This window comes from Serinus canaria, chromosome 20 (genome assembly GCF_022539315.1).
Source record: "Serinus canaria isolate serCan28SL12 chromosome 20, serCan2020, whole genome shotgun sequence".
Taxonomy (NCBI): Eukaryota; Metazoa; Chordata; class Aves; order Passeriformes; family Fringillidae; genus Serinus; species Serinus canaria.
Window position 1 is genome coordinate 10,413,223 of NC_066333.1, and position 15,486 is coordinate 10,428,708.

At 43.4% G+C, this 15,486-nt stretch overlaps 1 protein-coding gene across 1 annotated transcript in view; it reads right to left on the reverse strand.

The window, feature by feature from the left end:
• CDH4 (cadherin 4) overlaps positions 1-15,486 on the reverse strand; it is a 410,770-nt gene that overhangs the window by 72,324 nt on the left and 322,960 nt on the right. Inside the window, exon 6 of the mRNA XM_050982105.1 lies at positions 13,292-13,436. Within this exon, the coding sequence (XP_050838062.1) occupies positions 13,292-13,436 (145 nt within the window). The remainder of the gene's footprint in view (positions 1-13,291; positions 13,437-15,486) is intronic.

Genomic DNA, 15,486 nt, shown 5'->3' on the forward strand with positions numbered 1-15,486 from the left:
CAGTTTTCTTGCTGTGGAAAATTCTGAGACTTTTTTCTACTTGTAACTTTGCTGAATTGTTTGTCTGTGCTATCTTTCTGCTTGGTAAAAACAACTTCTTGTTTGAGGTGGGTTTATCTTTTGCTCTAAGTCATAAAAACTCTTTCTAACTAACATACCCTTTGCCTTCTTAGTTATTCAGTAAGACTGGCTCAGCAATTCTTTTCTTCTATATCAAAACTTGATTCTATCTCTATTCCTTCATCAGACTCTACATTTAAAAATCTTTCTGCTAAACATACATATCTGAGACTTTCTTGTCAAACCTTCATCCTTCCTAACACCTGGGAACAAGGCAAGAGGAGTTATCAGGGCCACCTCAGGGCCACCTCACTGCAGAGCAGACTCTGGTCCCATTGACCTGAGGTCATGCATTTTGTTCAGAAAGGCTGTGGAATAGACATCTCACTTCAATCCAGCCAGGCGAGGCGAGGATTATGGAAATAGCAACACTGCTGAGATGGATGATCTGGAAGGATGCTGATTACACGTAACTGGGAGACAGAGAGAAGTCATGTGAGGGTATCTATGATTAACTTCTAATTCTTTCAGTGATTGTAAGTTTTAGGGCAGCATTTTTAGTCCTGCAATTTCACAGATTCTCACAGGAGATTTTTTTTCCCATCCAATCACTGCATTCACATGCATTCAGAAGCAGAATTTAACAGTGGAAAGCCCATCAGACTTCTCAGCAGCTTCAGAAGGACACCATCAACATGTCCATGCCCTGAGCAGGAAGCAACTGCCTGCTGCTTCCAGTTCTTGGAGAAACATCCACCTTTCTTGTCCCTCCAGGATTAAAAAATCCATTTCTGCAGAGCAAATACAACAGCTGCTGCCCAGCAGGACAGAAAATCAATGATTTGGTATGTGTGGCCAGTGATGTATTGAATTGTTGGTTTGTTTCTTGCTAATCATCAGTGTCTTCATTTGCCTTGCAAAAAACAATCCCTACATTCTCGATACTGTCGGAGTGCACTGATGCACTGACAGGCTCATTAGCACTGGAGTTTGGCAGCAGGGTGTTCTGCTGAAGTGGGAAATCATCATTACGAGCGTGAAAGATGTTACTTGATTGGATGGACTCCTGCAGCTGCACGGTCCTGTGACCCCCCTGGAGCTTGTAGGGCCCAGCTTTACACTTGTATTGGTGGGAGGGAATGAGTAGAAGGGCAGGCACACACTGCTCACACAAGGCAATCTGCCACAGTGGATGAGTACAATGACATGAGACCTGAGAAGAGGAGTGGGAGGCAAAGAGAGACAGCAAAACCAGACATAACCTCGTTTGTGATCACCAAACCCAACAGCATCCATGAAAAGAGGGAAGGTGCCACTTGAACACTGTGCATTTGGGAAGTCTGAGCAACAGACCAACTCCTGAGCCTGCCATACTGGAGAGATGCAAAGTGGTCCCAGCAAGAACCTGAGCTGACTGGAGATGGGGCCTCAGGTGGCTTTACAACGGGAGCTGAGTTTGTTCTGCTCTCTGGGTTAGATGTGAGCCATGGGCAAACCTGAGGACATGTGGCTGCATCAGCATCGTGCTGTGTCTCCTCTGGCACACCCAGGTCCCCAGCCTGGTCACACTGGGAGCTACCACACTCCCAGTTCAGGAAGACCAGAGAGCTGCAGAGCTTGTATCTGTTTGCAAAGGACTTGAAAAACACCACATGCTCTAAATGGCTGCAGCATTTGGTACCTTAGCCAAGTGCCTTTAAGCCACTCAGCACGTAGGAAATCCCCCCAGCACCTTTCCCAACTCTGGGAACCCAGTGTTTCTCAGTATTAGCAGAAGTTTAGAATAAGTTGGTATTTTTGCACTTGTGTGAAGTGCTTTGCTGATCTTCCATCTGCCTCAATCAGGCTCTTTTTGTTCTCGGGGGTGCTACACATATTCCTGTGAGTTTTCTTAGTTCAATAAGAATTATAGATTAAAAAATAAATGAATGTGTAAAGCAAATCTTAATGATGAATACATTCCTGTTTTTCTGCAATAATCCTGATTCACATTTGTGAAATGAAAACAAACTATTCAACAACTTTAACATTCTCCCGATCAATAAACTTCAGAAGACGGAAGGAACACTGAATTGAAACAAGGCTGTGCAAGCAACAAATTTTCTCTATTTTCTCTACAAGCATTCGTTTTTTTGCTCTTTTGCAAAACCAGTTATCACGAGACAGCTGATACAAATAATGAAACCAACCCTTAGATAACTACAGGGAAAATGTACAGGAGAAATTTAAATAGGAAATATGCTGAATGAGATGTTTGATTTGGAATTTATGTTATCTTAATGCATTCAATACTGAAAATATCTCTGAACAGAATGTCAAAACCTGGGGCTAATGAAAACAGAAGCGGAAGAGGAAAACAGAATCTATTTTAGGACATGTGCAGTCTTAGGATGTATTCCAAAAAACAGGTGGTATTTCATGATGCACTTCTAGCTCCAAAAAACAGCTCTGAAAGTCATTTGGACTTCCAGGTTCAGACAAGGACACCCCACAGCGGTGGTCCCTCCTCATGTGGGATGTCTCAGAGTGTTCTGTAGATTCCAGAATTACCCAGCACATGAGTGAAAGGGTGGGTTCCCAACTTGGCAGGGGGACCTGACAGGCTGCAGCTGTGGTGGGAGGGGGTGGGGGACAGCAGCTGCACTGTGGATGGAGAGCACAGAAGGTCTCCTTCACTCTTTCTCTGACCCTCTTGCTCCTTTCCTGTGGTGTAGGACTGGCCTAAGCACATCTGCACTTGAGAAAAAGGACTATTTCAGCAGCATTTGACCTGCATCTCCATAAAGGGAGATGGCGCTGGACAAATATCTCTGAAGTCATGAACTGAGCACCAGGGAGCTGTATTTCAAGAGGCAATCTGCTCCCTATCTCCTATCTTTAATTTCCATTATGAAACCCAACCACAGAGAAAATAAAGAGAGGAACTTGCCATTAATTACTATCTTGTAACTTAATAAAACACCCTCTGCAAAGGGCCCTGTGTGGCTGCAGCACACCCGGAGCTGCAGCAGCCACTTCCTGGCTCTCCCTGGGGCTGTCTGTCTGTCTGTCTGACCACAGTCTGCTGTAAACTGGCTGCAAATTGCTTCTCCCTCTCCCCAGTCTGGACAGTGGCTGCTATCTCCTCTCCCATTCCTGTGTACACACTTTTCCCACCTGGCAGTGCTGACTGACAGCATCTCCTGCTCTCCATGCTGAGGGCAACATCCCTAGGGATGGCTCCTGAGGGATCAGCTGGTGTAACCTACTCCCCCTGCCATGTTCCACTTGGTTTGCTTTGCATTTAGCCTGTCTTTAAGCACGATTCATCCTCCAGATACCTGCGTGCTGCAGTGAATGACACAAACATTCATCTGTGCACAAGAGTATTCCACAGAGCCATGTGGATATACACAGATAAAGTGCCTGACATCCTCTGGGTGCTGTATAAACTCTTGCTCTGTACTCAGATGGTTGGTGATGATTTACCTGCAATGAAGTAAATAATGTCATGCTTCTATGTCCTTTACATGGAGATACATCTTCATGTACTTTATATTAAAATAAAGGCAATATATCCTTGTATCCAGCCCCTAATAGTGCACAAATTAGGCAAAAATACAGTGGCAGAGAGCACAGCTCTAACACACTCGAGGACTGAAGCTGGTGTTGTTTGGTTTTAAGTGACAAAGTACTGACTGCCTAATCTGGCCCACAGGATGTGTGTCTTTTGTGGAAATCAAAGTATTAACCCCACCATATTTATAGCCCTATATCCTACCCAAACAGAGGCTAGGAGCAATTACTACAGACCAGAAACACTGAGAAAACTCCTCCAAGTCACACTCAGGTCCCCCAGCCTGTACTCTGTCAGTTTTGCATCAGATCCTGCTGGTGGTGATGAAGCTCCAAGAGCAGGTTAAACCAGTGTAACCAGGGCAAGAGGGACTTTCTGCTTTCAGTGCCTGAGAAAAGCATCACCTTTATTTTTCTGCTCTGCAGGGCTTGCTCTCAAGCACACTGACAACATTAAAGGAATGCATAAAGTGCCCAAACTCAGAAATTTGCCCCAGTCTGTGCAGTGTATCACAGGATGAATACCCAGTGCAGATATAACAGATACATATCTGATATAACTGCATTAAACTGCACACCTGGCCTAACTCAGGCATGTAACCTATGGAAAGAAAACCATTTCTCATCAAATAAGGCACATGGTATGCTAAATAAAATACCAAACCTAGTACATCATGTCAATATTAAATCAAATTTGCTGCATGTTGAACAGCTCTTCTGAGCAGCAGATTGAATTACCATGCACAGCTAGTGATGACAAGATTACTGTGCATTAGCCTTCATTAACTAATGTGCAGAGTTCATATATCACCTGAGTTAAAATTAATGGATGGCATGGTGAAGGAGATCTATCAATAAAAGGCAAGACCTCCAGAATGTGTAACTGCCCAATGCATTCCCTTTGATTTCCCAGAGACTGCAACCTCCCAGATGCTATTTTGTCAAATGAGATGGTTTTGTTTCTAACCATGGATAAGACACATGAGAGAAAAGATTGAAAGCAACCCTTATGGAAAATATTCCCATTGGATTAATTAAAGTTTCTACAGGACAGGCAAAGAAATGCTTTACAGAACCTGGGGGAATGGAAGCAGAGGGAGATAATTTATACCTGTACATTCAGTTTTGTTTGTCAAATTTAAAATGAATTGCATCTCCTTGCAAAAGACTGCAAAGAGATTTTGCTAGATTCACCATATCTCATTCCATCTGTACACACCACGGAAAAAGAAAAGCAGAACAAGAGAGATAGCTGCCCTGAGCATGTGTAAGCAGATAAGCACAGTCATAAACAAATGTCCCCCTCCCATCACTCTGGAATCTGAGAATCAGCCCAGCTCTTTGTAGCTCAGACAATCCCAAAGCATGCTGAGGGCTGCTTACTCCCCTCACACTGACTGCAATCTCTGCTCTCCCATCTATGCAACTTCATTTCTCCATAAAGATGGAACTTTAAAGTACACAAACAACATTTTGGCACAGTTGTGCTCCTGAAGTCTTTGTTACAATTGCTTTATAATTGCCATTTTTCTAAGCTGGTTTGATGTCCATTAGTTAGATTTAATGCATGTTAAAATAAAGAGCTAATGGGCACTTACCAGGAAGCCAACAAAATACAAAAATCAAAACTCCTTTCACTTTGCCCTTTATCCCACATGTCACTGCAAAACCACATAATCCTCTCAGTCTTCTCCTATGATATAAACAGAAAACACTAAAAATTCACCCACTTTTCACTGATAATGCTGTTTCTCTATCCAGCTTTATCTTACAGTTTATGTTTTTAAATGGCTGGTAAATGGCTGCAGAATCATTAAAGGTTGGTTAACCTTCTCAGTCTAATTTTGACCTACAAGATACTTAATTTAATCATTCCCCCATAGAAAAGGCTGGAATCATTATGTGCAGACATGTGGTGCTAGCCATGTTACATTAGATCTTCATTAGCCCACGTTAATAATGGCTTTGTACTAATGGAAACTTCCCCTCACTCCTCATTTTTTCCCCCCAAATTGGAAAGCTCACTTAGTGAATCCTTTGCATCTGATGCTAGATAGAGAAGACAGCAAGAGTTGTGGGAAGATGAAATACTGAAGAACAGTGTAAAATTTACAGCATTTCCTAAAACTAAAATTTTCCACTCAGAACAGTTTCCTGATAACCATTTCCTTCCCCACAGAGGATGGGAATCTCATGCCACTGCTCATAACAGGAACACTTCACCCTTTAGGTGATTTCACTCATTGCAAGGAGGTCTCAGGGACAGAAACACACACAAGAAAAAGCAAAGGCATCAAAACCAAGTGCCAATGACAAGTATGGTGGGATCCTGAAAAAGTCCTCAGAGTACAACTGAACTTCCTGTAGTGTTAAAGACTAAAGCATTTCATCTAACAAACCAGCATCCTCAAGTGAAAAAATTAAATGTATTCAATGGGTGATGTGAAACAATTTCACACACTCATTGTTAAGGTTTCAAATGAAATTGGGTAGCTGACCCAGCAATGGTGCTGAGTGGAGTCACAGAGGTGAACAGGAAAATGGACAAGACATCAAGATGACAGAAGTGAGTGCAAGTACTGCAGGTGTAATAAATTGCAAATATACTTAAATTAAACTGCATCCCACATGCTCTGGATAAAAAAATTGAAATAGGAGCAGCGCTTTCCTTCCGAATGATATTCTTTCCGTTGTAACTGATAGCTGCTGTCATTCTCCTTCACCATAATTTCTGTAATCATTGGCAAATTTTGACCTTTCAAGCAGCTAACCTAATTCATAACGGATGCCACTTCCTAATTAGCAGAGACATTGGATTTTCAGCTTCAGACAGGGCAAGAGCCAACCTAATGAGAATAAAGAGAGCGAGCAGGGCTGGAGAGATGACAGAGAGAGCTGAAGAGGCTGCTGTCACCCAGGACGGAAACAAGACCTCCTGATTGTTAGAAATGGAATAAATACCTCCGGAGAGCCAAGGAGCAGATGCACTGACTGCAGCACACACATGGCCCTTGCCAGATTAGGAGCTCACTCCCCTCCAGCAGCCTGAAGCTCACTGAGAGCCCCCTACCCCAGAGAAATCCCACCAGTCAAAAGTCAGGGTGGGCAAAGGCACATCCAGCCTCTGAGCAAATGGTTCTGGGTGCATAAATCCACCAGGTTCAGCTTGGCTGAGTTCCTGCAACCTCTCAACTTCCAGGGCTAATTTAAAGAAGGGGGAAAGCATGACTGCTTAGGACAAGACATCCTGAACATCCCCACTGAGCTGTGCTGAACACCCAGGTTTGATGCTGCACTGGAGTCACGAGTGACTCCAGAAACCATGCAGCCCCAGCTGCACACAACCTGACACTGACCACATCCTCCACAAGGCTGCAGTCCAAGCCCTGAATTTTGACACTAGAATACAATACAATACAATACAATATAAAGTGGGTAATATAATATTATTTTATATATGATACATTGCTATTTTATTATATATAACATACTATGCTATTTGTAACTGCTGGTTAAAAGGAGGCAGAGTGTAGGCTGTTACAGTGTTCAGTTGTAACTCTCTCCTACATTGGTGTCAGACCATGATTTCCACATTTTTTCCTTTACATCAACATGACTTTTTTTAAATTTATTTTTTTGGGGAAAACCCATCAGTCTTGGGATTTGCATTTTTTTTCTCACAGTCCTATAATTCACTTCCTTGCTCTTGGGACTGGATACTTCTGAAAAGGAAATTAAGACCACAGATTTCATAACCACTCACCTCGAAAGAAAATGGAAAGCACTACCACATGAGTCTGCAGAAAAACAATTTCTTACCTTAAAATTGTGCTTGGCTGAGCAAAAGAACTTGAGAAAGAATATTGTGTATCCTAAGTCTGTGTGTAATGTGTGAGAGAATAGAATCAGGTTGGGCAAAGCCATTTTTAAAAGCATATAAAGTGCAAGGATAAGAGCAACACCTGCCCAGGGTGCAGAAGATGGCATTGCCATAGATGAATATATTCAAGCTGGGGATGGATCCAGAAGTAATGCACCCAACCTGGGAATACCTCTGGGATGAATGGAAGAATTCACTGAGTCCTACTCTGACCCTCTGGAATATTTTACCTGCGCATGATCTCTCTGGAACATTCAGCATTTGCATTATTTTAAGTTGCCAGTGCTACAAACCAGAACGTGTGGCAGCCCCACCCATGAACCTGGTCAGGTGCACTCTTGAACTGGGACCTTCCTAAATGAAGAATTCCAAAATTAACTTACCTCCAAGCTGGAAAAAACATATTGAATGTTTTGGCTATGAGCAGTACTATGGCATTTTTGGAAGGGCTGCAGTGGCAGGAAAAGGGATTCACTCTGTGTCCTATTAATTTTTTAAAATGAGACATCTTCTCTTCAGATTTCAGGGCCTGCCAGGCAGCTACACCTGCTCTGCTCCTTCTCTGAACAAACAACCAGGCACACCAGGCATCTCCTCATGAAGTGCACTGTCAGGCTGGAAAGAGGAACAAGCCAGAACTGCAGAATCCAAATTCTCCCCATGAATATATACACAAATGCAACTATATGCCTTAAAAGATTAATTTCACATGCCTTAAATTGCAGTTTAATTTGAAAACTAATTCAGCCTCATAATTGGCTTTCTGTTCAAATCACTGAGGCTAAAGATTTAAATTCTTAATATTCAGATGACTTTCAAGTTTCTGGCCCCATCTGTGCATTAGTCCATGGTGTTAATCTCTGAGGGAATCTCTGCTGGCATAGAAATAAAATAAACAAACTGGGACACTAGTAGAATAATCAGCTTTTAAAATCCTTGGGTTTTTTTATATACTGCTTATTTTTTATGAGATTTCTTTAACTCGATTTGCCACATATAGATTTGGCTCCCAGCTATTTCATTTTTTCACGTGGCATGTTATCAACAATTATTCTATCAGAGTTCCATGGGCTCAGGAGGAAAAAGAGAAATTTTAAATTACAACATTTCTCATGTAAGAAATACTAATATTCCTTTATTTCGGAGGACTGTCTATACTCAGCAATCTTTCACACCACTCCTAAGAAGGGTGGTAGGAGTAAACTATCCTACACAGCTCCAGGAGAATGAAGGGGCTGGACAGACTTTAAAAGAAGTCAATTGGACTTGTGCTATTGACTTGAAAGGGACCAAGATGCATCCAGAGAGTTAGTGAAGTGGAAAGGATGAATGGGAATGGAAAAGGCCAGTCTGACAGGAACAAATTGTTTTGGAGAGATGAGTTAATTTTTGACAATCTTTCTGTTAAAACAAAATAGATACAACCCAGAGCAAAGCACTCAAGTCACTGCAGAGCATTTCACACTGACCTTTTCAGAACTGAACACTTCAGTTAAGTGAGACATCCACATCCTTCCACGAGGAAGGGTCTGCTCTGGTTATACCAAAACTAAGCTTCTGCAGAGATGGAAGTAATCCTTCTCCATCACACTATTGTTTTGTGATTAAATTCCCATTTCTTTTTTCATATTTAAGTATTTTCATGCCATCTTATTGAGAAATTTGTTTTTGAAATTGTAAGAGTTTCTCCAGAGAGAGCCCTCCCCAAGGAGGGGACACTGCTGGGATCCTGCACACCCAGCAGTACAAGTTCAGGGGCTTGTGCTCACAGAGGGCAAAATCCCACTCCAAGCCCCACTTCCTTCCTGCTGTAAGGAGCTGCTGTGATGCAGCTGGGAGATGTGGGCATGGAAAAGGCAGCAGAATCCTTGCAGGGCAGGCAGTGCTGGGCAGCTGAGCTCTGCACCCATCCCGCTCTGTCAGCGCTTGAAAGGCAGCGCAGCTCCAGGAGAGCTCTGCTGATTAAGGCTGCCAGAGGGAGCAGGGGAATTTCAGCTCCGGCTTGCAGCTGCATTTTTAAAACCTGGCTGTGTTCTTCACACAGAGGCAAAGTTCAAAGAGGCAGAACATTATTCAACATGAGTAAAATACGGTCTTTTAAGATACACTTTCAAACAGCGGCGCGTTAAATCAAAACAACGCGCGGAGGGGGAGAGAGAGGAAGAAAGATGGTCCTGTGGAAAAGGAAATCCTGCATCACTACTCCTGTTCTGCATTTTTTGAAGGGCCTGCTTTTACACGTTTTAAATTGTCCAGCTACTTGACCTGAGGCTAGATAAGCTAGAAATGCATTAAACTGTTTTTCCAGAGAGTATCAGAAAAGGAAAGAGATGTAATTCAGTTTAAGAGCCAGCACATCTGAGGATGTCCAGGGGCCAGCTCTCACTACAGAGAACTTCACCAAGACTGAGCTCCTGATTTCAAGAACACTATGCTATGGCTCAAGACACTATTTCAATTAAGTTATTATAATCTTAACCAGCAACAACAACCTATTATAATTAATAATACTTGATGATTTCTTTTCTATTCCTGTCAAGGGTTGCTTCAAGGTGACTTGCAGAGAGCAAGCTCCTGGGGAACCCAGGCTGAGTGCTCTGCAGGCTGGGAAGCCCCTTCACTTAAACCCCATCAGACTGTCTAATGAGTCTCTTCACATCACTGCCAGTTCTTCCAGCTCTTGGACAATTTTGTATATTTGTATTCCAGGCTAAAGCAAACTTGCTCCTGCGTGAGGCTGAGTGCCCGGCAGTGTCACACCGTGCTGCAGGCTGGAGCACGCCTCCTTCTGCCTTCCCTTTCCTTGCTTCACTCCACCCTCTTCTGCCTTGCTCACTCTTGAGTCAGTAGGTCACATCTTACTTGGCCACCCTCCATCCCTGCCCTGGCCTGGCACACTCTGCAGCTCCCTGCCAGGCTCAGAGATGAGGCCACACACTCTGTTCCAGGTCACCACACTCCGGCCCCAAGCAGGGACCAGGATGCTGCGGAGGGACAGCCCTGCCTGCTGGGCACACACAGCCCTGCCTCTGCTCCAGCCCGGACCCCAGAGTGCTGGACAGCTCCTCAGGGCCCTGTCCTGCTCACTGGAATGGGAGCTGCTCTATTGATCCCACTGGAGCCTTACTGGGGCATTCCCTGCAGCTCAAGGTCACAGTGCCCTGCTCAGCCTCTGCTCTGCAGCACATTTCTGATGGTTTTGCTCTGCACAATTTCCATGGGTAGAGCTCAAGCTCCATATATCCTTTTTTATCTGGGTTTTTTAAATTAAATCTGGGCAAAATTCCGACTGACTTCAAACAGCCACTGGCTGCTCGTTCTAGCTGCCCTCAGAGCCAGCATTTATTTGGGATACTCTGATATCTCTCATCAGAGGTGTGCAAAATTAAGAACATTGCAGATACTGTCGTAATCAAGTAATCCTGCATTTTTAATCACAGCCATTATAAATGGGCATATGGAAGATGTGAGAAATAACAATTGCACAGGATATCCAGGGAAGCATTTTCAGTCCTCAGGCATAGTTCAGCAGCACTGAGCACAGGAAAATGAATGCTGAACTCCTGTAACATATAACAAGATTTTTTGGTTTGCTTGAAGCATGGATATTCACACATATGCAGATATATTTTTTAGATGCATATACATCTCTAACTTACTGTTGAATCAGTACCGAACAATTTTGCTGTTACCTCAAAGAATATGCAGTGTCTTTCATTTCTCAACCACTGCCAGAAATAATCATGAATTCTGGTAACTTATTTCTTCTCTTGCAATGGCTGCTGGTACCTCAGTTGTTACAATATTCTGAGGCATCTTCAACTAATAAAAAAGTTTCTAAATATTTGCAAGATCTATCCTTAGCTAAATACATTGTCTGCACTTGTCTCTGCACAAAAGAGGGACACATAATTTTGAGGCAAAGGAGGAGCACGCAGACATTCCCTTTAACTCCATGACCTCTCTATCACTTTCTCAAAGGCACGAGATCATGTTTCTTGCCAAGCACACAGAATGAGGGCCTCCAATACCCAAATTCCTAGGAGGCTCAACAAAAGCAAGGAAGAGAAATTCAATACTAATAGAAACCTTTAAAAGAATACCGATTAAACAGGAGAGAGAGGAAAAAAAATCCTGACAAATACATCAAAGACAAATGTAATTGCTTTTGAATAAAAACAGATTGCTTTCTACCTTCCTGCCTTAAAGGCAAGCACTCCAGCCTGGGACAGAGAATACCAAAAAAACACTGCTAGAAGCAGAGGCACAAGTATTTTGTAGGCAAATTATCCTGTTCTATTTAATAGCTCAAAGGCTTATCTGGATTTCAGACAAGAAGAGGATGCAATTTACTGCTTCTCTGACAGATGAACAGAGCTAGTTAAAACATTTGGGAACACTTTGAATATTGATCTGTCCTCAAATAAGATGTAAGAAATTTGATTTGCTATGGAAATGTTGTATCAATCTTCAAACCTTTATATGCCCCAAAGTGGCCTTCAAATGAAAGCTGGAAAAATTCTCTGGGAAGATGTCATCAGAGCTGTCAGCTCAGGGACTTCTCACGTTCCCTCCTCCAGGCAGAACCAGGATCAGGACTTTGAAGCTGGGACATCACCACCCAAAGGAATCAAAAAGGGAGCTGTACCTATTCTTTGCTCAGAAATAATGTCACGTTCTGTCCCCACCAGGTGTCCCCCACAGCTGCCCGTCCCTCACAGTGCTGGAAGACAATCAATCAGGGCTGTGAATCACCTTGTTAAAAACAGTGCCCACCGGAGACTGCCCTGTCACACCTCCGGCAGCAGAGCCGCTGTGATAAATGTTTGCTGACACAAACCAAAGTCACGGGGTATTTAACCCCTCAGCTGGCAAACAACCAAGGAGAGAATCTAGGAAAAAAAACTCCTTCTGATTTCAGGAGACTTCCAATTGTACTGGAGACACAGAACAATTTATGTTCAAAGAATGGATACAGTCATTTTAGTTACACCCAGCAATGAGCTAAAGCAACCCTGCTCCCATATTGGGAACTGCAGGGTTACACCACACTTAAATAACAAATCAACAGCAGAGTTGGAAATAGAACATTAAAGACCTTTACAGCTCTGTTTCTTCCAAGCATATAAATGTGCTCATGTAAAAATCATCACTTTTCCCTATACAGCTTACATCCTCACTGATTTTTCACCCATAAATTTCCTGTAATTCAACTTCAGGTTTTTCCCCATTTTACCCTCTGTTAGAATAGTCTGTGGGGACAGAGGATGAGCCTGCAATTTCAATGTGAATATTCCCACTTCTGCAGATTTCCATCAGGTCCCAAGTAAGAAAGTGTTTTCTTGAGACAGACCCTTCTTTGGAGTCTGACTGGATGCCAGATATTGAGTTGGCAAATGACTGAATTAAATATCAAGGAGGAAGATATTGAGCATTTGAGACTCAGGGTCAGTGAAAGGCCACTGCCAGGCTGGCTTTCAGTGCTCTGTAATTAGAATAACAGCCCTGTACGTGTGCATTGAGTGTATGAGAATGGAAAAACTGCTGGCTTTTACAAATTCCACAGCCAGGAAGGGACCACCAGGATCCAGGTTCCCTTCATCCCAAGTCTGCACATTCTCTTCATCCAGAAAAAGATACACAATGGGATTGTTCTCACCTCCATCAGTCTTCCACCAACAGCCAGCAAGATCAAACCTCTCCCTCATGCCCCGTGTTCCCAGCAGAGCCCAAGCCACCACACCACATGAATGGCTGAACATCTGTGGAAGTTTGAAACTTTTTTGTCAACTGTACCTGGTTTAGAGCCTTCATCAACAGATCCATTATAGACTTGGTTGATGAACTCTGGCCTGTTGTCATTCATATCAATCACGTAGATGTAAAGGTCAATGGGATTCTCCACCTTGTTTCCATTCATGTCCACTGCATGAGCCCGGAGCTGGGAATGAGCACAATGACAGCAAACATCAGCAGCTGGATTTGTTGCTGAATGAGACACTGTTTTGCAAGGATTGACTTTATATCATAAATACTTCCTCAAAATTGATTGGAGCCAGTATCCAATTCCAGCAGAAAGCACTGACATGGTTTCCATCTACACTCGACTCACAGTTTTTCAGAGCTTAATATAATATTGAAATAATATTTTGAAACAGTGATTGTCAGTGGAAACACTTCAACTCTGGCGTAGTGATGCTATCTTATCCCCTTCACAGCTCATAGACCACTCTATTTTGATTTTTAAGACATATTGAACCTCGTCTGACAATCTGAAAAGCAAATTTTGCTGAGTTCCAAATAAAGTGAGGAAATGATTTTGAGTGAGAGGTTTCTTATGGGAACCTGCAGCGTTTCACACCCATAATACTAGGGATTAGTAAGTGAAGAGATTCCAGCATGATCTTAGCAATGTTTATTCTTTGTTTAATCATGGTCTCCAGGAACAGCAACAGCTACCGACCCCATTGCTCTGCGCACCAAAAGACATTTAAAAAGTCCCTTTCCTTCAAATAATGGGAGCCCCCATGGCACTAAGAATGCAATTTCCTCAGGCTTCAATAAAATACCCAGTGCTGAGGCATTTCAATAACCAGAGCCACGGTGTTAAGCCCTCAGTTAAACTGGAACTGCAGCTCTATCTTATTAGCAATAACCATCAGTAATAATGCCCAGAAACAAGAGCATCTGTTTTCTGAACAAAAGAGACAGATACAGCATGTCAAAATGAGTAATTAATAAAACGAAGCAATCACAATAGTCTGGAACAATCAGTAACCAGGTGAAAAAAATGGATAGCTTTGTCATTAGAGGGAACAGATGGCTACTGTAAATGGTGTGTGGCTGCACGGCGTCGGGAGAACGCCGACAGCGAGGGAAGGCTGCACGGCCCCCGACCCGGCTGGCACTGGGAGGCTCTGCCTGCCTCTGAGTGCTGCAGATTTTGGCCACCATCCCTCTTCATCTCAGCCCCTGTGAGCACTGCTGAACCTCCACCCCGTCACAAGAACTGGGGACGGCACTCGGGATGGCATCACATCCCACAGGGCTGGTGGGCTGGGGAACAGAGGCTTCAGAGGATGCCAGCTTCAGAGTCACACAATGGGCTGGGCTGGAAAGACCTTAAAGCTCATTTAGCTCCAACTCTGTCACAGACAGGGAGCCTTCCACTGGACCTGGGTGCTCCAAGCTCCATCCAACCTGAACACCTGCAGGATGGGACAGCCACAGCTCCTCTGGGCAACCTGTTCGTGCCAGGGCTGGCTGGGAGATGGGGCTGAAGGACAGGGACACACCAGCTCTGCCATCCAGCAGGATGGAGGCCTCTGGTCCCTCCCAGCAGTTCCCTACACTATCAGGCTGCTGCTGGGAGTCAGAGCTGACTTTACTGGGAGGTCTCCAGCTCCTCTGATGCATGACAAATAAATGTGCTAATTGCATTAGCCCTGGTTCCTGTCTTTCACTCTCGCTGTGCTGGTGATTGATGCAACTTTCCCCTTCATGTATGGTGCTCAGAAGTCCAGAGCTTAACAAAAGGACCTGCACACCATTAGGATGGGCTGGATTAACATTTAATCAAGCAAAGAGAACAAACTACCACATGAAATGAGCTGGGAGAAAAACACTTTTTTTTTTTTTTCCAAAGGAAATTAAGCAGCACGTTTTCTTTAAAGCCTGAAGAAGTCCAGCTTTGCTTTCAATACAGGGTGTACCATTTGTGTTTCATGACTTGCAATGCTCTTAATATCTGCATTTCTTTCCTACATAGGAACTGCTTTGGCTCCCACCTGTTGAGCTATCCTTCATCATGTCAGATGTAGCAATTCAATAACTTTACAGTCAGAGGTCAGACTGTCTTTGAAAAAAAGTAATTCAGAGCTAAAATTAAAGTTATTATCTTCAAACTGAGGCAGCACTGGGCTCTCTCTTACAGCATTTCCAGCAGCGGAAATGGCTCCATTCAGAGATAAAGCAGAGAGCAAAGCTGGTAT